Source organism: Ambystoma mexicanum, chromosome 11, assembly GCF_040938575.1.
Source record: "Ambystoma mexicanum isolate Mex_15411 chromosome 11, UKY_AmexF1_1, whole genome shotgun sequence".
In the NCBI taxonomy this organism is placed as follows: domain Eukaryota; kingdom Metazoa; phylum Chordata; class Amphibia; order Caudata; family Ambystomatidae; genus Ambystoma; species Ambystoma mexicanum.
In genome coordinates this window covers 1,485,683,182-1,485,705,254 of record NC_090934.1, presented here as the reverse complement: position 1 = coordinate 1,485,705,254, position 22,073 = coordinate 1,485,683,182, and the positions used below count along the sequence as shown (strand labels likewise).

The following is a 22,073-nucleotide window of genomic DNA, read 5'->3' as shown; positions in this document are numbered from 1 at the left end:
GCATACAATCCTCAGCAGCATTGTGCTTACCTGTGCGTCTGGCATGCAATCCTCAGCAGCATTGTGCTTGCTGTAAGCCTGGATCTCAATCCTCGGCAGCATTGTGCTTCCCTGTGCGCCTGGCTTGCAATCCTCAGCAGCATTGTGCTTCCCTGTGCGCCTGGCATGCAATCCTCAGCCACATTGTGCCTCCCTGTGTGCCTGGGTTGCAATCCTTAGCAGCCTTGTGCTCCCTGTGCGCCTGACATGCAATCCTCAGCAGCATTGTGCTTCCCTGTGTGCCTGGCTTGCAATCCTCAGCAGCATTGTGCTTCCCTGCGTGCCTGGCATTCAATCCTCAGCAGCATTGTGCTTCCCTGTACGCCTGGCTTTCAATCCACAGCAGCATTGTGCTTCCCTGTGCGCCTGGCTTGCAATCCGCAGCAGCATTGTGCTTCCCTGTGTGCCTGGCATGCTTCCTCAGCAGCATTGTGCTTCCCTGTGCGCCTGGCTTGCAATCCTCAGCAAAATTGTGCTTCCCTGTGCGCCTGGCATGCAATCCTCAGCAGCATTGTGCTTCCATGTGTGCCTGGCATGCAATCCTCAGCAGCATTGTGCTTCCCTGTGCGCCTGGCATGAAATCCTCAGCAGCATTGTGCTTCCCTGTGCACCTGGCTTGCAATCCTCAGCAGCATTGTGCTTCCCTGTGCGCCTGGCATGCAATCCTCAGCAGCATTGTGCTTTCCCATGCACCTGGCTTTCAATCTTCAGCAGCGTTGTGCTTCGCTGTGCGCGTGGCAAGCAATCCTCAGCAGCATTGTGCTTCCCTGTATGCCTGGCTTTCAATCCTCAGCAGCATTGTGCTTCACTGTGTGCCTGGCTTTCAATCCTCAGCAGCATTGTGCTTCCATGTACTCCTGACTTTCAATCCTCAGCAGCATTGTGCTTCCCTGTGCGCCTGGCATGCAATCCTCAGCAGCATTGTGCTTCCCTGTGCGTCTGGCATGCAATCCTCAGCAGCATTGTGCTTCCCTGTGTGCCTGGCTTGCAATCCTCAGCAGCATTGTGCTTCCCTGTGCACCTGGTTTTCAATTCTCAGCAGCATTTTGCTTCTCTGTGCGCCTGTCATGCAATCCTCAGCAGCATTGTGCTTCCCTGTGCGCCTGGCATGCAATCCTCAGCAGCATTGTGCTTCCCAGTGCACCTGGCTTTCAATCCTCAGCAGCATTGTGATTCCCAGTGCGCCTGGCATGCAATCCTCAGCAGCATTGTGCTTCCCTGTATGCCTGGCTTGCAATCCTCAGCAGCATTGTGCTTCCCTGTGCACCTGGCATGCAATCCTCGGCAGCATTCTGCTTCCCTGTGCGCCTGGCATGAAATCCTCAGCAGCAATGTGCTTCCCTGTGTGCCTCGCTTGCAACCCTCAGCAGCATTGTGCTTCCCTGTATTCTTGGCTTTCAATCCTCAGCAGCATTGTGCTTCCCTGTGTGCCTGGCATGCAATCCTTAGAAGTATTGTGCTTCCCTGTACGCCTGGCTTGCAACCCTCAGCAGCTTTGTGCTTCCCTGTGCACCTGGCATGCAATCCTCAGCAGTATTGTGCTTCCCTGTGTGCCTGGCTTGCAATCCTCGGCAGCATTGTGCTTCCCTGTGCACCTGGCATGCAATCCTCGGCAGCATTGTGCTTCCCTGTATACCTGGGTTTCAATCCTCAGCAGCATTGTGCTTCCCTGTGCACCTGGCTTGCAATCCTCAGCAGCATTGTGCTGCCCTGTGCGCCTGGCATGCAATCCTTAGAAGCATTGTGCTTCCCTGTACGCCTGGCTTGCAACCCTCAGCAGCTTTGTGCTTCTCTGTGCACCTGGCATGCAATCCTCAGCAGTATTGTGCTTCCCTGTGTGCCTGGCTTGCAATCCTCGGCAGCATTGTGCTTCCCTGTATACCTGGGTTTCAATCCTCAGCAGCATTGTGCTTCCCTGTGCACCTGGCTTGCAATCCTCAGCAGCATTGTGCTTCGCTGTGCGCCTGGCTTGCAATCCTCACCAACATTGTGTTTCCCTGTGTGCCTGGCATGCAATCCTCAGCAGCATTTTGCTTCCATGTGTGCCTGGCATGCACTCTTCAGCAGCATTGTGCTTCCCTGTGCGACTGGCATGCAATCCTGGGCAGCATTGTGCTTCCCTGTGTGCCTGGCAGCCAATCCTCAGCAGCATTGTGCTTCCCTATGGGCCTGGCATGCAATCCTCAGCAGCATTGTGCTTCCCTGTGCGCCTGGCTTGCAATCCTCAGCAGCATTGTGCTTCCCTGTGGACCTGCCTTTCAATCCTCAGCAGCATTGTTGTTCCCTGTGCGCCTGGCTTTCAATCCTGGAAGGACATAGAGTAAAAGATGGCACCACCATCTTAGGTTCCTACATCCGACACGGGAGATGTTAGTGTGAGGGCAGAATGCAGCAGGGCTGTCACGGGCAGGTTCCTCTTCGCGTGGGGTCACCAGGCACTCAGAGGAGAAAAGCTGACATCTGGAAGGGGGCTGGAGGCGGGGCTGTCTCCACGTGATATGTTATGCAATGCTGCTCATTTGAGTTGTATGTTTTGGTTCCCAAACCCCGTGTGTTTTGATGTACACCTTCCTTTTGCCTTTATGGGTGTGGCCCCTGTCCCACCCGCCCCTGTCCCACCCCTTCACACACACACTCCTCTTAAACTCCAATTTTTCCGCTAACGGCACCTGCTCCATCCTTGTGCTTGTATTTTTTTACATTTTGATTTTTGCAACTGAAGGGCATTTGTCAGTTTTGAGGGAGTTTTGCTCATTTCGGTTTTGTTCATGTGTTTATTTGGTTTCTCGATTTCCTCCATTTCTCGTGGGCGTAATGCCAGTTATGCTAAACTAGCATGTAATTGACATGCCCTTTTATATAATGAGATATTACTCATGTAGTGGTTTTTTGTTTCACATTCATGCAGCCGCTTTGTCCCCATATAACTCCTAGAAGGCCTTTAGTGCTTATACTACAGGGAGCAGACACAGCTCAGCACCCAGCCTCATTTAGGCATGCACGTTCCTCCTCGCCTGGCTGTGTGTGTCCTGAGTAATAAGTAGCAGAGGCCTGCTCTGATCGCCAGGCGGTGCTGCCTGTTCTCCTGTTCCTGTGGGAACTGGATGGGCATCGCCAGGTGGTTCAGCCTGCTCGCCTGTTCCCGTGGGAACTGGTTGGGGATTGCCAGGTGGTCCAGCCTACTCTCCTGTTCCCGTGGGAACTGGTTGGGTATCGCCAGGTGGTTCAGCCTGCTCTCCTGTTCCGGTGTGAACTGGTTGGTGATTGCCAGGTGGTTCAGCCTGCTCTCTTGTTCCCTTGTGAACTGGTTGGTGATGGCTAGGTGGTTCAGCCTGTTCTGTTCCCATGGGAACTGGATGCGTATCGCCAGGTGGTTCAGCCTGCTCTCCTGTTCCCGTGGGAACTGGTTGGGGATCGCTAGGTGGTTCAGCCTGCTCTCCCGTTCCCGCATGGGAACTGGTTGGTGATCGCTAGGTGGTTCAGCCTGCTCTCCTGCTCCTGTGGGAACTGGTTGGTGATCGCCATATGGTTCAGCCTGCTCTCCTGTTCCCGTGGGAACTGGTTGGTAATCGCCATGTGGTTCGGCTTGCTCTCCTGTTCCCGTGGGAACTGGTTAGTGATCGCCATGTGGTTCAGCCTGCTCTCCTGTTCCCGTGTGAACTGGTTGGTGATCGCCATGTGGTTCAGCCTGCTCTCCTGTTCCTATGGGAACTGGTTGGTGATCACCAGGTGGTTCAGCCTGCTCTCCTGTTCCCGTGTGAACTGGTTGGTGATCGCCAGGTGGTTTAGCCTGCTCTCTTGTTCCGGTGTGAACTGGTTGGTGATCACCATGTGGTTCAGCGTGCTCTCCTGTTCCCGTGGGAACTCGTTGGTGATCACCATGTGGTTCAGCCTGCTCTCCTGTTCCCGTGGGAACTGGTTGGTGATCACCAGGTGGTTCAGCTTGCTCTCTTATTCCGATATGAAGTAGCTGGTGATCACCAGGTGGTTTAGCCTGCTCTCTTGTTCCGGTGTGAACGGGTTGTGGTCGCAAGGTGGTTCAGGGAAGCTTCAAACCCTGACCACCGCTGAGCCAAAGGTCTACATGCATTACTACAAGCTTTTGCTAGTGGAATAACTTTGCTGCACATCTTGGGGGTGGGGGAGGGTGACATCTAAAGTAAAGGGCCCCTGCCAAATGAGAGGGACAAAATGGTGTGCCACGAAAGTTGAGGGGGACAACATCCTTTTCCCCTCCTAAAATTTCGCCCATGCCTTTTGCACAAATAGTTGCTGGACTGTCACTGTGTCCAGGCCTTTATAACGGACCGTTGTCCCTATGTGAATATTTCCTTTTACCAAGGTAGCGTATCATGCACTATTTCCCAACCTTACCAAAGTTAATTTCTGTGACAGTGAACCTCTCTGCATCTCTCTGGTGCTATAATTCTGGGATGTGTGTAGATAAGTGTGGCCCCTTTCATCACGTTCCTCTGCTTGAGTAAATGGAGTTATCTCGACTCTCTGCCGCTCCACTCCCCTCACCCTGTACAATCAATGCGATGGGCCATGAGTGAGGAATGGTACCTGTATTAAAAAAAAGAATTCAAATTTTAAGAACAGAATTCTGGCCCAGAAGGTTGGATCCGTTTTGAGAGCACATGCCGGAATGCAGTCCGGTCCAGATGCCATGGAAAAGTTACGTTTACCTATGGCCCAGATGATATCATCAATGGACCAAAAGAAGCGAGGAAGTGTAGCTAATGTCTAGTGGTGAACTGTTGATGTTGGAAGTGCCTAGGGAGTTGGATATTTTCCAAAATGAACATAGACCATGTATTTGCAGAAATGGTATTGGGCAAGGCCCTCTCAGTCACACTAGAGCGAGAATTTGTAAACATCTGCCAGATAGATTTTGTATTGTGCTTACATAGATGGTTTATCATTTTTTGATTGTCTTGAAGATGAATAAAATAACAATGTCTTCTACATGCATTATTATACAGGCGTACAATCTGCTTCTTTGTGGCCGAATATTTGCCAAATGATATCTTTTGCGCTGCGAGGTGTCTCTTCCTCCATTCACCTCTAAGGCCTGTCACCTCAGCTGCGGTGTCCCTCAGGGATCTGCTTTGTCTCCCATTCTGTTTAATATCTATATCCGACTGTTGGTGCGCCTCATCCACTCCCTCAGCGTCAGGTACTAGTCATACGCCGACGATACCCAGCTGCTGATCCGTCTCGATCTTGATCAGGCTGAGGCGGAGGCGTGCTTGTACAAGTGCCTGGCGGCCATGGGTGAGTGGATGGGCCACAACTGGTTGAAGCTGAATGGGTACAAGACAGAGGTGATGGTGGTAGGATCCCCCCCGTTCCCTCACTCTGGATTTCCTCCTTCTGGCCCTCTTCTCTTGGCCCACTCCCGGTGCCCTCTACCAAGGTTAAAAACCTGGGGGTCCTTATGACTAACAACTTGTCAATGGCAGCTCAGGTATCAGCGGTCTGCCAGACAGGCCATCTTCAGTTGAAAATATTGAGAAAGACCCGTCATCTGATCCCGGGCACACTTCATCCCCCTGTGGTAGCTGCCATGATTATGAGCAAGTTGGATTATTGCAACTCCCTCTATCTGGCCCAGCCTAAGGGGCTGGTAGGTCGGTTGCAACTCCTCCAAAACATGGCGCTCGAGTGGCAACCGGGCCCCCTATGGGGCCCATATCACCCCTGTGCTGTGGTCTCTGCACTGGTCCCCAGTTGCCCCGCGCATTCAGTTCAAGTCTTTGTGCATCATGCACTGCGCTCTCTATGACCAGGGAGCGGAATATCGGCGCACTAAGTTTGTACGCTGTGCTACCAATCGCCCCCTGCGGTCTGCTGCCTGTTTCCGGCTCACTTGGGTGGAGGTTCGGGTGTTTTTCCATTGCTGCCGCTCAGCTCTGGAATACCCTCCCTCCATCACTGAAGCTACTGACTAATCATTGGTCTTTTCGAAAGGCTCTAAAAACGCTTCTGTTCTGATTCTTGATATGCTTGTTTTGCGCTTTCTCTGCCTGGTCCCTGCACCCCTTACTCTCAAGTACCATGATGCCTTTGGGCGACCGTACGCTTTATAAAAATGCATACCATGACATAACACAACACACCATCTCGTGGGTCCATCACACATCCACACACTGACTAATTCTAGCGCCACACCATCTTGTGGGTCCATCACGCATTCACGTGCTGACTAATTCTAGTGCCACACCATCTCGTGGGTCCATCACAAATCCACGCACTGACTAATTCTAGCGCCACAACATCTCATGGGTCCATCACACATTCATGCGCTAATTCTAGCGCCACACCATCTCGTGGGTCCATCACACACCCACGTGCTGACTAATTCTAGCGCCACAACATCTCGTGGGTCCATCACACACCCACGTGCTGACTAATTCTAGCGCCACAACATCTCGTGGGTCCATCACACACCCACGCGCTGACTAATTCTAGCGCCACAACATCTCGTGGGTCCATCACACACCCACGCGCTGACTAATTCTAGCGCCACAACATCTCGTGGGTCCATCACACATCCCAGCGCTGACTAATTCTAGCGCCACGCCATCTCGTGGGTCCATCACACACCCACGCGCTGACTAATTCTAGCGCCACAACATCTCGTGGGTCCATCACACACCCACGCGCTGACTAATTCTAGCACCACAACATCTCGTGGGTCCATCACACATCCCAGCGCTGACTAATTCTAGCGCCACGCCATCACTGTTCTGGCAACGGCCCACCCTGAGCAGTGGCTAGCATCACAGGTGAGTTTTGTTTATTATTTATTTGCATTTTTTTGTGAAATGCTTAAACAAAGTAAACCTCGCACAATGTATAGAATATTTAAACAATGACTTAATGCATGTACACAAATGGATAACAAGAAAACCTTAACAATGTGTGAATTCTATGAAAAGATACTATTGCATTGTATACGTGCCACGTACACACACATATATATATATATATATATAGGCAATTCAAATGAGGCAAGACACTTTATTATCAATCACTTGACACATTACTGCCATTTTACCAAACTCATCTTAATTATGAACATTAATCTTTTACTGCAATTAATAATGGGACTCCGTTGCCGCTGGAGAGTCGCAGCCAAAATTCATGGGCCACTCAAAGTTATGTGCAAAACCTCCCAAACATACACACCCTCAGATTGTGCAACAGTGGACGTTGTGTGAACAGATGATGTAGAGATTGGATGGTTTGTGAACAGCAATTCACTCGAGATCTCACATGTAGGGTGGGGTAGGATTCAGATGGATCCGTTTGATAGTGCGCCCTCCCCCCCACCCCCTGTGGAGGAGGGGCTGCCGCTGGCTGCTGGGAGTGGGTGTCCCCTCTCAGTCGCATGAAGTTCTGAACGGAATGTGTCATTGTGGCGGCCTCCACTGCAGGACTGTGCCGTGGTGTCACGTAGTTTCACGTCTCCATCATGTCACGTGACTGCAGAGTGCCAGGGTCCTCCCAGCCCTGCAGTGGAGCGGTGGCACCTGGAGATGAGGGCACTCTGGGTGGGCAACACCACCTTCCTACCTTAACCTGCTGAGGCCATCCTTGACAGACATCAACCAGCCCCCCTTTTCAACGGAAGTTCAAATAATGCATATCCTCTTTAAAGCGTCATCACGAGGTCAGGCGCAGCGTGCACTCCCTTGGGTGAGCCGAGGAAGGTGGTTGCCAACCCTTGCTTGTATGTTTTGGGTTTCAGTGCCCACATGGATTTATACTTCCCTTTTTTTCAGTACATTTTTTAAAGCTCTACTCATGTGAACAGCGTGGGCCTCTGTAGTCCTGCTGAATGGGGTCTCGATGTGGAGTTATCTATGAAGCGCTCCGCCCAGTCCCACGGGCTCGCATCATGGATTCTGTGGGCTGATAAACTACTGCTCATCGGAAATCCCATGTCAACAGGGGCATTGGCGTGAGAGTGAAGATCCTCCAATCACCATCCAGTCTTTCTCTATTTCCGATCAGAGTGTGGGTAGCGCCTAGAAACACTGCAGTGGTGAACAAGTGCTTTCAATAACTCGTTTTACTCATTCGATGGTCTTTCTGAATAAAGTTCTGTATGGGTCTCTTGTGAGGGACAGAGGGTCTGCCTACGTGCTCCTTGAGGGGTCCATCAGTTCTCCGCTTTACTCATACTACCAAAACGGAGATACCAACTGCACCAACTCAAAACGCATCAGTGGGGAGCTCTCCTTTGGGGACGACATCTTAGAAATGGGTCTACGGTGAGCGTGCAGCTTCAACCTCAAACCACAGCCGCACCGGCTCGCGGTTCTCCCGCACCCACTTGATGTTGGCCTTGGTCTTCTCCAGCGCCTGCTCCAGTTCGATGGTAGCAGGACCGAACCCAACAAGCTCGTTATCTTTCTTAAAAGCCTCCAGCTGCAGAAAGAGAAAGAGAAAATAAGTGTCATTAAAGCGCCATTGGTTTTCGCAGGCCAAGGTCCTTCATGTTCTGAGACTTGCAATGGATCTGGTCTGACAGGGACCTTTCTGGCAGACAGCAGTTTGGACATGTTACTACCTCTGGAAGGAGCCGCCCGACTGCTCTACCTTAGCAATTGCGGCTTTTATTCCAGAACGAAGGCCTGAGAGATGGAGGGAACAGGGGAGCATGACGCTGGTAACCCCACCCTGCGCTCCTGGATCTGTGTCTTGGTCCAGCTCCATGCACACCATCCTGTGTGTGCAGAGCGTGTCTGAATCTAGATGTGTTTATGGGATGGCTGCCATCCTCCAGGTGTAAGGCTAGATTACTAGCGTGCATGGAGAGGTGGTGCATGAACTGCCGGAAAGGGAAAGTCCAGCGTTTCCGCTTGTCAGGGTTAATGGTTGGGGTAAAGGACGGTGTTTCCTGTACCCAAAAAGACGATAAATAGGAAAAAACTACATTTTCCAGCATGATTTGGGAGTGTGTAGTTCGGAGGTTTTCGCGCGGCACTCCAGCTGGGCTTAGTGAGGAGTTGCTTAAAGTCCGCTGCCACCCGTGCCTCAGTGCAGGTAATTACAGTTATCAGCACAGGCGGCGGCAGCTGAGGACACCAGCAGATGAGATTGCGTTGGGACGCCGAAGGATTGTGAAGCTTCTCCTCGGGCCGCGACTGTGATTTACGGCATGACATGCAGGAAGGAGAAGGAGCTGAGGCCGCGGCGGTGAATCAACTTTTCACTTTGTGCTGGGCAACCGACTTCAGGGTCCGGGTGTCCTCGTGAGGCATCCAGACCGCCAGTTAAGTGTTTTACTTCATTTGGCATTGTTTATGAAGTATGTGTTCATTTGGTTGCTTAACTTGCTGAGAGTGTTGGAGAAAACACGCCACTATTCTAAGAACTGACAAACATTACGCCTGACTCATTATGCAGTTACAAGGAGAGATTCATCTCTAGTTTATTTTTGGGAACATTACATAGTGTCCCACAGCAAGAGGGCACGTGGGTCGTGTACTCTGTTGTGATTCATTGTTTGTCGCTTCACTGTGCGCCGTGCGCCATGAGTCTTGTGTTTTCATGCAAGGGACATCCCTTTTGTTTGTGCCATCACGCTTATTTGCAAACTTCTATGTGCTAAGTGGAATATTCCACCATTTACTTCAGTATTGTGTCATGTCTAAGTATTAACAACATGTTCTTTGTCTGGTGAATGGTGTCTATATGACGAGTAATAACGATATGTGCTATGCTAGGTACTCTACTGTTATTATCTTGTATGCAGGAGGTTAGTTTCAGGTTTTAGGAGGCCAGGTTAGGTGTTCAGGATTGAGAATATCGGTATAGGGGTATTGACTTACACCGTAGCTATTGTCATGTACTTGCTTGTTATCTTTTCCCCTTCTTTCCTTTGTCGTTCCATCCCCTTTCCCTAACTCCGTCTTCCCCCCATTGGCTGCCACGTGGCTTCCTGTGTTATTCATTGTCAGGAGCCTGTGCCAACCACGGTGGGAGGGTCGATCTATTCGGCTTCTGTGGTTCGGGAGAGAGGGTCGAGTCCCCTATCCTCCCTTTGTGAGTTTGACACCGCTCCTCCTCATGTTTTGCATTTGAATGCTGGACTGGGTACATGTGCTTAGCATGACGTGCAAGTAAGATGGAACCCCTGCCTTTACAGCACACGTAGCGCCTTCCATCTTGGAATACGCCTTTTCAGGGTTGGCAAGTGTCATTTTGGTTGGGGTCCTTTTCCTTCAGGAAAGAGGTCTGGTAAAAGTTATGAATAATAAGTGGGAGGCCCTCGCTATCACACAAAGCAGCCGCAGCCTGTTCTCCTGTGCATGGGAACCACTCACCACTTACTCACAGAGGTGCATTCTGCAAACACTGAGAAGGGAATGGAAGCCACTGTGAGCAATGGGCTGAGCTGGGGGTGGGGAGCCCCATTGCGGGAAACGTCCCCACTCTGCATCACAGCCATCCGTCTTGCAAGTGTTGCTGCGCTTCTAGGCGTCTCACCGTTGACCTACACACAGCTTCTCACTCCACAATCATTACCTCCCTACACCTCCGGCATCCTCCCAGTGGGACTGTTAGGGGCTACCCCTCTGATTGCTCCCTACTGCGGGATCCGGGTAGTGGGGGCCAGTTAGATTCCAGCCCCCCAGGAGAGGTTAATCTTTTGTCTGCAGGGTCGGACAATAAGTTGTTACCAACCCACTTATCAATAGGGCTCGTGCGCTGGAACACAGGACGTCTTCCTTTAAAGCCGTCTGCAGGTCCTTCATATCTTGAAGGGATAATGCATGGAGGCTTGGCAGCTGGCAGCAATCCTGCCTCGCCCATGTGGTTCCTTCTCTAGCGACGCACATTGAAGGCGACCCCCGGGGATAGGTGCCAGCCTGCAAGCTTTGGGCCATGTGTGTCTCTCTGTTCTGACATCACGTGGGGATCTGGGGAGATCCATTCACTGCTGGGCACATCTCCCCAGAACATTCTAAACTCCCCCAGGGGCTACTCCCCAGAGGGACCAAGCGGTCCCTGTAAGAGGTGTAATGTTGCACACAGGGTCCCCCCCGCTTCCTATGCTCTCTAGAGAGTGGGGGCTAAGGGGCTACTGCCTGGTGACTAGCCCAAGCGGTCCCTGTAAGAGCCTGTAATGTTGCACACAGGGTGCCCCCCCCGCTTCCTATGCTCTCTAGAGAGTGGGAGCAGAGGGGCTGCTGTGTGGTGACTAGCCCAAGCCGCCTCGGTAAGAGGCTGTAATGTTGCACACAGGGTGCCCCCCCACCCGCTTCCTATGCTCTCTAGAGAGTGGGGGCTAAGGGGCTACTGTGTGGTGACTAGCCCAAGCGACCCCGGTAAGAGCCTGTAATGTTGCACACAGGGTGCCCCCCCGCTTCCTATGCTCTCTAGAGAGTGGGGGCTGAGAGGCTACTGTGTGGTGAGTAGCCCAAGCGGTCCCTGTAAGAGCCTGTAAGGTTGCACACAGGGTGCCCCCCCCCGTTTCCTATGCTCTCTAGAGAGTGGGAGCAGAGGGGCTGCTGTGTGGTGACTAGCCCATGCGGCCCCTGTAAGAGCCTGTAATGCTGCACACAGGGTGCACCCCCGCTTCCTATGCTCTCTAGAGAGTGGGGGCTGAGGGGCTGCTGTGTGGTGACTAGCCCAAGCCGCCTCGGTAAGAGGCTGTAATGTTGCACACAGGGTGCCCCCCCACCCGCTTCCTATGCTCTCTAGAGAGTGGGGGCTAAGGGGCTACTGTGTGGTGACTAGCCCAAGCGACCCCGGTAAGAGCCTGTAATGTTGCACACAGGGTGCCCCCCCGCTTCCTATGCTCTCTAGAGAGTGGGGGCTGAGAGGCTACTGTGTGGTGAGTAGCCCAAGCGGTCCCTGTAAGAGCCTGTAAGGTTGCACACAGGGTGCCCCCCCCGTTTCCTATGCTCTCTAGAGAGTGGGAGCAGAGGGGCTGCTGTGTGGTGACTAGCCCATGCGGCCCCTGTAAGAGCCTGTAATGCTGCACACAGGGTGCACCCCCGCTTCCTATGCTCTCTAGAGAGTGGGGGCTGAGGGTCTACTGTGTGGTGACTAGCCCAAGCCGCCTCGGTAAGAGGCTGTAATGTTGCACACAGGGTGCCCCCCCACCCGCTGCCCCCCCACCCGCTTCCTATGCTCTCTAGAGAGTGGGGGCTGAGGGTCTACTGTGTGGTGACTAGCCCAAGCCGCCTCGGTAAGAGGCTGTAATGTTGCACACAGGGTGCCCCCCCACCCGCATCCTATGCTCTCTAGAGAGTGGGAGCTAAGCGGGTACTGTCTGGTGACTAGCCAAAGCGACCCCTGTAAGAGCCTGTAATGTTGCACACAGGGTGCCCCCCTCCCGTTTCCTATGCTCTCTAGAGAGTGGGGGCTGAGGGGCTACTGTCTGGTGACTAGCCCAAGCGGCCCCTGTAAGAGCCTGTAATGTTGCACACAGGGTGCCCCCCTCCCGTTTCCTATGCTCTCTAGAGAGTGGGGGCCAAGGGGCTACTGTGTGGTGACTAGCCCAAGCCGCCCCTGTAAGAGCCTGTAATGTTGCACACAGGGTGCCCCCCCCCGTTTCCTATGCTCTCTAGAGAGTGGGGGCTGAGGGGCTACTGTGTGGTGACTAGCCCAAGCCGCCCCAGTAAGAGCCTGTAATGTTGCACACAGGGTGCCCCCTCCCCCCGCTTCCTATGCTCTCTAGAGAGTGGGAGCTAAGGGGCTACTGTCTGGTGACTAGCCAAAGCGACCCCTGTAAGAGCCTGTAATGTTGCACACAGGGTCCCCCCCTCCCGTTTCCTATGCTCTCTAGAGAGTGGGGGCTGAGGGGCTACTGTCTGGTGACTAGCCCAAGCGGCCCCTGTAAGAGCCTGTAATGTTGCACACAGGGTGCCCCCCCGTTTCCTATGCTCTCTAGAGAGTGGGAGCTATGCTCTCTAGAGAGTGGGGGCTGAGGGGCTACTGTGTGGTGACTAGCTCAAGCCGCCCCGGTAAGAGCCTGTAATGTTGCACACAGGGTGCCCCCCTCCCGTTTCCTATGCTCTCTAGAGAGTGGGGGCCAAGGGGCTACTGTGTGGTGACTAGACCAAGCAGTCCCTGTAAGTGCCTGTAATGTTGCACACAGGGTGCCCCCCCACCCGCTTTCTATGCTCTCTAGAGAGTGGGGGCTAAGGGGCTACTGTCTGGTGACTAGCCCAAGCGGCCCCTGTAAGAGCCTGTAATGTTGCACACAGGGAGCCACCCCCCCCCGTTTCCTATGCTCTCTAGAGAGTGGGGGCTGAGGGGCTACTGTGTGGTGACTAGCCCAAGCCGCCCCGGTAAGAGCCTGTAATGTTTCACACAGGGTGCCCCCTCACCCCTGCTTCCTATGCTCTCTAGAGAGTGGGAGCTAAGGGGCTACTGTGTGGTGACTAGCCCAAGCGGCCCCTGTAAGAGCCTGTAATGTTGCACACAGGGTGCCCCCCCACCCCCGCTTCCTATGCTCTCTAGAGAGTCGGGGCTAAGGGGCTACTGTGTGGTGACTAGCCCAAGCGGCCCCTGTAAGAGCCTGTAATGTTGCACACTGGGTGCCTCCCCCCCGCTTCCTATGCTCTCTAGAGAGTGGGGGCAGAGGGGCTGCTGTGTGGTGACTAGCCCAAGCGGCCCCGGTAAGAGCCTGTAATGTTGCAGACAGGGAGTCCCCCCCCCGCTTCCTATGCTCTCTAGAGAGTGGGGGCTAAGGGGCTACTGTCTGGTGACTAGCCGAAGCGACCCCTGTAAGAGCCTGTAATGTTGCACACAGGCTGCCCCCCCCCGTTTCCTATGCTCTCTAGAGAGTGGGAGCTATGCTCTCTAGAGAGGGGGGCTGAGGGGCTACTGTGTGGTGACTAGCCCAAGCCGCCCCGGTAAGAGCCTGTAATGTTGCACACAGGGTGCCCCCCTCCCGTTTCCTATGCTCTCTAGAGAGTGGGGGCCAAGGGGCTACTGTGTGGTTACTAGCCCAAGCCTCACCGGTAAGAGCCTGTAATGTTGCAGACAGGGAGCCCCCTCACCCCGCTTCCTATGCTCTCTAGAGAGTGGGGGATGAGGGGCTACTGTGTGATGACTAGCCCAAGCCGCTCCGGTAAGAGCCTGTAATGTTGCACACAGGGTGCCCCCCGCTTCACATGGTTCCCCATGGGGTCAGTGGGTCATGGCTTCTTTTTATATATTTATTAGACCATCTTTGCATCAAGTTCTCACCCTTGTGGCGAGTTATACCGCATGTGTTTTTTTGATTGTAAACACAGTTGGTGTGATATTCATTAATCATATAATATTGTATGGCATTGTGTCATAATGCATTACACTCCATCGTTGCAGCTCCTCGAGAGCACACGTCTGACCCTTGGACCTCCTTCGCAAAGTGGAGCCATGAGAGCTCGGGGTGTCTAGTTTTGACTTGGACCTGGGAGTAAAGAGCGCGCTGGAATCTGGATAGCAAGGGAGCTTGAAATCCGTCTGTGGAAGGGCCGAGGCCTCTTCTCGTCTCTCACTGCGGCTTGTGACAGTTCGACAGCGGACCTTCATGCTGTGAATGTGCAGACTTTGCACAGAGCTTGCATGTGCAGCTTCAGCAGATATATTCATACAAGAAAGGACAATGATGCAGTTTTCCAACCTACGAACTCTATGGCCACAGCAGGCAAACTGCCCGGTCTCATCTGTAGTGCCAGTGCAGTAACCCCTACTTCTTCCTCATGTAGCGCTTTGTTGAGTGTTTATTAGTACGGCTTTAATCAGAGAGACTTGCAACAAAGTCATATTTTCACAAATCCACTCCTTGATGCCTACCATGGATCAAACCTTTCAAATCCACCCCACAAGTGAACGACTGTGGAGTGCCACACGGATCCTCACTATCTCCACTATATTTCAACATCTACCAGACTCCGGTCATCATAATCTTCATAAAATACAACATGACATGTTACAACTACGCAGATGACACTCAGATCATCTACAAAATCAAAGACACAGATGCCGACCACTCAACCCTAAACGACTGTCTAAAAGAAGCCTTCAACTGGATGGATGCCAACAACCTGAAAATCAACCCAGGAAAGACAGAAATCATGATCGTATCCAAAGACCAAGAGAACGAAACCACCATCCAGTGGCCTACGGAAATGGGAAACGCACCAACACCATCAAAGGTAGTAAAAAATCTGGGAGTACTAATGGACAACAACCTTACTCTGGAGCCACAAATAAATGCAACAGTGAAGAAATGCTTTTTCCTCCTCCACACGGCAAGAAGAATCCTACCTTTCCTCTCCTTCATGCACAAAACACTTACTATCGTCGCCCTAATCATGTCAAAAATCGACTCTGCAAACAGCCTTTACCTCGGAATACCAGAATACCTCCTGAAGAAACTGCAACGGATCCAAAATGCAGCAGCAAGACTACTCCTCAAACTATCCAGAAGAGACCACATCACTCCAGCCCTAAAAACACTACACTGGCTCCCAGTAAAACATTGCATCACCTTCAAAACAATGTGCATCACGCACAGGGCAATCAGCGGACAAGGAGCAGAATTACTACAAAAGAAAATAACAGTCTACAAACCAACAAGAACCCTTCGATCAAGCAACAAAATCTGCCTGCAACTCAAACCATACCTTAAGAAAAAACTTGGAGGCACCCCCTTCTACCTGTTAGCCGCAAAAACCTGGAACAACATCCCAAAAGAAATAAGAAACACCGAAGATCACCTAAAATTTAGGAAATCACTAAAAACCTGGCTCTTCAAAACCATAGACTAAAAAACTGAAAACCGAAACAGGAAAAAGGATGACTAAACTGGAAAGGACATGGACAACCCTGAACCGACAGAGAAGCTCCCGCGGCACCTGGACGGGTGACACCGGATAGACTGGAACACAGGCGACACGCACAGAGACTGAGTCAACTATACCAGCCAACCCCACTAACACCTTTGCCCGCCCTTAGTTACCGCCAGGTACCACAGTGTTGTGGAATTGTCAAGATATTGGCAATCACCACACTACCTAAGATGTTGACATTGGCTGGTGTACTGGCCACAGGAGTATGACGGGAGGACAGGGGGGGCTATGAGAGAGCATTACAGAGGTGGGGGCCAGAGGAGTAAGGAACCTTGTATGCCAGACGAACCCAGATCAGGACACAGGCGCATCATGGGAGACTACGCAAGCCGAGCACCTCAATTCAGGAAAGAGATACAAATAACCAAACCCACTAACAATTTCCCCTTCTGCATACACCTCTCAAACTCCAAACCAAACACAACCAAAACCTACAGCACAACAAACCACACAAACTTCACTACATTGCAACAACAAAACAAAAAACACACATAGACTCGCACAACAGTACACGACGACTACCGGGTGCAAACACCCCAGGCCCAGCCAACGGACCCCCCGGGCTGAGGCCGCCAACAGCACATCACTGCTCTCTTGCACTTTTCCTGCTTCCTCCCACTAACTCGTCCTCCCCTCCTCTTTCAGAGCCGCCAGAGCACCAGGGGACCACTCCGGTGGTGATAGTGCACGGTACAAATATCCTTTAGCATTAACATTAACATAGTAACTGGCTGAAAGGATCTCTCGGTTACTAATTCTCTGGTGTGTGATAAACACTGGCCGAACATTTCTGTGTATTGGTTTCCTGAGCCTGACACCAATTAATGTTCCCAAAAATGATACATGAGGCACAGTTGTAGTTTATGATCACTCCATCATCAGGTTACATTAATCATGATTGGGAGACCAGGCAACTGAACTATGCAAAGCTCGCGATATCCAGACGCGCAGCGCTGGCTGCGTGCCGCTCAATCCTTCTCTAATGAATACACTCTTTGATCCATAGAATGAGGATTTTTGTGGGGAGGTAAATGTAGAGGTTCATAGATCCTCAGATACAGACAACTCCTTGATCTCTACAAGAACGCATCATAGGATCTGGTGTAACCCTAAAACTGGTTTCCTTCTGGCTGGACCCCAATGAAGACATAATGTCATGGAATGATGTGCAGTGGGGCTGAGTATGAGAGAAGGTAAAGGAACACCTGTAGGTGTTCCCTGGATGTGTGGCAGTAAACATACACCGCGGTATCTCCTGGTATAGACAGGCATGTAGCTTTCCCTCGGACCTTACCTGCTTCAGCTCAAATGCAGAAGAAAACCTCTGCGTCACTCCGTCAATCAACCCTGAAATGGAAAACGAGCTCCCACTCCACCTGTGAAACAGAAAGCCGATGAGAGGGATTGAATGTGGAGCCTTGAGCATGGTGTGAATGTCAACAATGTGGGTTCAGAGGAACCTGCTTCCTACTTGATTAGATCTAGTGACACTATCACAGAATGGTAACTAGCACTTCTATAGAAACCAGCACTGAAACTCTACTAGGCATTGTACGTTCACACCAATCGTACAAACAACAGCTTATGATATAATCAAGTGAATAAGCCCCCCCAAACCCCTCTAGCACATGGCATTCCTGCAGTCAGGCATGTTGTGAAAGAGAGATGGTGCAAAATGAAGTAGTGCAAGGCAGACACTTGTGTCTGACCGTGCAGGTGTATATTGGATCTATACCGCGCGAACCTAGCCGGCAGTCACCAGAGCGCTGCACACAGGGAGTACGCCCAAGGGCGCAGGGGTAATAGAGGTGAAGGGATGGGTAGGGAAAGCAGGGAAGGATGGGAACTCCAGAGGGGTACACCCATGGGGTTACAGGTAAGGGGGCAGGGGTAATAGAGGTGCTGGGATGGATCGGGAAAGCAGGGAAGGGTGGGATCTCCAGAGGGAGTACACCCATGAGGTTACAAGCAAGGGTGCAGGGGTAATAGAGGGGCTGTGATGGATTGGTAAAGCAGGGAAGGGTGGGATCTCCAGAGGGGTTACACCCATGGGGTTACAGGCAAGGGTGCAGGGGTAATAGAGGTGCTGGGATGGATAGGGAAAGCAGGGAAAGGTGGGATCTCCAGAGGGGTTACACCCATGGGGTTACAGGCAAGGATGCAGGGGTAATAGAGGTGCTGGGATGGATAGGGAAAGCAGGGGAGGGTGGGATCTCCAGAGGGAGTACACCCATGAGGTTACAGGTAAGGGGGCAGGGGTAATAGAGGTGCTGGGATGGATCGGGAAAGCAGGGAAGGGTGGGATCTCCAGAGGGAGTACACCCATGAGGTTGCAAGCAAGGGTGCAGGGATAATAGAGGGGCTGCAATGGATCGGTAAAGCAGGGAAGGGTGGGATCTCCAGAGGGGTTACACCCATGGGGTTAGAGGCAAGGATGCAGGGGGAATAGAGGTGCTGGGATGGATAGGGAAAGCAGGGAAGGGTGGGAACTCCAGAGGGGTACACCCATGGGGTTACAGGTAATGGTGCAGGGGTAATAGAGGGGCTGTGATGGATTGGTAAAGCAGGGAAGGGTGGGATCTCCAGAGGGGTTACACCCATGGGGTTACAGGCAAGGGTGCAAGGGTAATAGAGGTGCTGGGATGGATCGGGAAAGCAGGGAACGGTGGGAACTCCAGAGGGGTACACCCATGGTGTTACAGGTAAGGGGGCAGGGGTAATAGAGGTGCTGGGATGGATAGGGAAAGCAGGGAAGGGTGGGATCTCCAGAGGGGTTACACCCATGGGGTTACAGGCAAGGGTGCAGGGGTAATAGAGGTGCTGGGATGGATAGGGAAAGCAGGGAAGGGTGGGAACTCCAGAGGGTACACCCTGGGGTTACAGGCAAGGGTGCAGGGGTAATAGAGGTGCTGGGATGGATAGGGAAATCAGGGAAGCATCAGACCTCCAGTGGGGGTACGCCCATGGGGTTACAGGCAAGGGTGCAGGGGTAATAGAGGTGCTGGGAAGGATAGGGAAATCAGGGAAGCATCAGACCTCCAGAGGGAGTACATCCATGAGGTTGCAAGCAAGGGTGCAGGGGTAATGGAGGGGCTGCAATGGATCGGTAAAGCAGGGAAGGGTGGGATCTCCAGAGGGGTTACACTCATGGGGTTACAGGCAAGGGTGCAGGGGTAATAGAGGTGCTGGGATGGATAGGGAAAGCAGGGAAGGGTGGGAACTCCAGAGGGTACACCCTGGGGTTACAGGCAAGGGTGCAGGGGTAATGGAGGTGCTGGGAAGGATAGGGAAATCAGGGAAGCATCAGACCTCCAGAGGGAGTACACCCATGAGGTTGCAAGCAAGGGTGCAGGGGTAATAGAGGGGCTGCCATGGATCGGTAAAGCAGGGAAGGGTGGGATCTCCAGAGGGGTTACACCCATGGGGTTAGAGGCAAGGATGCAGGGGGAATAGAGGTGCTGGGATGGATAGGGAAAGCAGGGAAGGGTGGGAACTCCAGAGGGGTACACCCATGGGGTTACAGGTAAGGGGGCAGGGGTAATAGAGGTGCTGGGATGGATAGGGAAAGCAGGGAAGGGTGGGAACTCCAGAGGGTACACCCATGGGGTTACAGGCAAGGGTGCAGGGGTAATAGAGGTGCTGGGATGGATAGGGAAATCAGGGAAGCATCAGACCTCCAGTGGGGGTACGCCCATGGGGTTACAGGCAAGGGTGCAGGGGTAATAGAGGTGCTGGGATGGATCGGGAAAGCAGGGAAGCATGGAACTGCAGAGGGGTACACCCATGGGGTTACAGGCAAGGGTGCAGGGGTAATAGAGGTGCTGGGATGGATAGGGAAATCAGGGAAGGGTGGGAACTCCAGAGGGTGTACACCCATGGGGTTACAGGCAAGGGTGCAGGGGTAATAGAGGTGCTGGGATGGATTGGGAAAGCAGGGAAGCTTGGGAACTCCAGAGGGGGTACACCCATGGTGTTACAGGCAAGGGTGCAGGGTTAATAGAAGTGCTGGGATGGACAGGGAAAGCAGGGAAGGGTGGGAACTCGAGAGGGGTACACCCATGGGGTTACAGGGAAAGGTACAGGGGTAATAGAGGTGCTGGGATAGATCGGGAAAGCAGGGAAGGGTGGGAAGTCCAGAGGGGGTACACCCATGGTGTTTCAGGCATGGGTGCAGGGTTAATAGAGGTGCTGGGATGGATTGGGAAAGCCGGGAAGGGTGGGATCTCCAGAGGGGTTACACCCATGGGGTTACAGGCAAGGATGCAGGGGTAATAGAGGTGCTGGGATGGATAGGGAAAGCAGGGAAGGGTGGGAACTCCAGAGGGGTACACCCATGGGGTTACAGGTAAGGGGGCAGGGGTAATAGAGGTGCTGGGATGGATAGGGAAAGCAGGGAAGGGTGGGATCTCCAGAGGGGGTACACCCATGTTGTTACAGGCAAGGGGGCAGGGGTAATAGAGGTGCTGGGATGGACAGGGAAATCAGGGAAGCAGCAGACCCCCAGAGGGGGTACGCCCATGGTGTTACAGGCAAGGGTGCAGGGGTAATAGAGGTGCTGGGATGGACAGGGAAATCGGGGAAGCAGCAGACCCCCAGAGGGGGTACGCCCATGGTGTTACAGGCAAGGGTGCAGGGGTAATAGAGGTGCTGGGATGGATCGGGAAAGCAGGGAAGCATGGAACTGCAGAGGGGTACACCCATGGGGTTACAGGCAAGGGTGCAGGGGTAATAGAGGTGCTGGGATGGGTAGGGAAATCAGGGAAGGGTGGGAACTCCAGAGGGGTACACCCATGGGGTTAGAGGCAAGGATGCAGGGGGAATAGAGGTGCTGGGATGGATAGGGAAAGCAGGGAAGGGTGGGAACTCCAGAGGGGTACACCCATGGGGTTACAGGTAAGGGGGCAGGGGTAATAGAGGTGCTGGGACGGATAGGGAAAGCAGGGAAGGGTGGGAACTCCAGAGGGGTACACCCATGGGGTTACAGGCAAGGGTGCAGGGGTAATAGAGGTGCTGGGATGGATAGGGAAATCATGGAAGCATCAGACCTCCAGTGGGGGTACGCCCATGGGGTTACAGGCAAGGGTGCAGGGGTAATAGAGGTGCTGGGATGGATCGGGAAAGCAGGGAATCATGGAACTGCAGAGGGGTACACCCATGGGGTTACAGGCAAGGGTGCAGGGGTAATAGAGGTGCTGGGATGGATAGGGAAATCAGGGAAGGGTGGGAACTCCAGAGGGGTACACCCATGGGGTTAGAGGCAAGGATGCAGGGGGAATAGAGGTGCTGGGATGGATAGGGAAAGCAGGGAAGGGTGGGAACTCCAGAGGGGTACACCCATGGGGTTACAGGTAAGGGGGCAGGGGTAATAGAGGTGCTGGGACGGATAGGGAAAGCAGGGAAGGGTGGGAACTCCAGAGGGGTACACCCATGGGGTTACAGGCAAGGGTGCAGGGGTAATAGAGGTGCTGGGATGGATAGGGAAATCAGGGAAGCATCAGACCTCCAGTGGGGGTACGCCCATGGGGTTACAGGCAAGGGTGCAGGGGTAATAGAGGTGCTGGGAAGGATAGGGAAATCAGGGAAGCATCAGACCTCCAGAGGGGATACACCCATGGGGTTACAGGCAAGGGTGCAGGGGTAATATAGGTGCTGGGGTGGATAGGGAAAGCAGAAAAGCGTGGGAACACCAGAGGGTGTACACCCATGGGGTTACAGGCAAGGGTGCAGGGGTAAAAGAGGTGCTGGGATGGATTGGGAAAGCAGGGAAGCGTGGGAACTCCAGAGGGGGTACACCCATGGTGTTACAGGCAAGGGTGCAGGGTTAATAGAAGTGCTGGGATGGACAGGGAAAGCAGGGAAGGGTGGGAACTCGAGAGGGGTACACCCATGGGGTTACAGGGAAAGGTACAGGGGTAATAGAGGTGCTGGGATAGATCGGGAAAGCAGGGAAGGGTGGGAAGTCCAGAGGGGGTACACCCATGGTGTTTCAGGCATGGGTGCAGGGTTAATAGAGGTGCTGGGATGGATTGGGAAAGCCGGGAAGGGTGGGATCTCCAGAGGGGTTACACCCATGGGGTTACAGGCAAGGATGCAGGGGTAATAGAGGTGCTGGGATGGATAGGGAAAGCAGGGAAGGGTGGGAACTCCAGAGGGGTACACCCATGG

General features: G+C 53.0%; 1 protein-coding gene across 1 annotated transcript in view; it reads right to left on the bottom strand.

Moving 5' to 3' along the window:
• Positions 1-7,097: 7,097 nt before the first annotated feature.
• The window catches only part of LOC138504877 (aminopeptidase Ey-like), a 170,436-nt gene continuing 155,460 nt past the window's right edge, over positions 7,098-22,073 (bottom strand). The window contains exons 19-20 of the mRNA XM_069625289.1: positions 17,203-17,284; positions 7,098-8,478 (exon numbers count right to left, since the gene is read on the bottom strand). Coding sequence (XP_069481390.1) covers positions 8,317-8,478; positions 17,203-17,284 — 244 coding nt within the window. The 3' untranslated portion in view covers positions 7,098-8,316. The remainder of the gene's footprint in view (positions 8,479-17,202; positions 17,285-22,073) is intronic.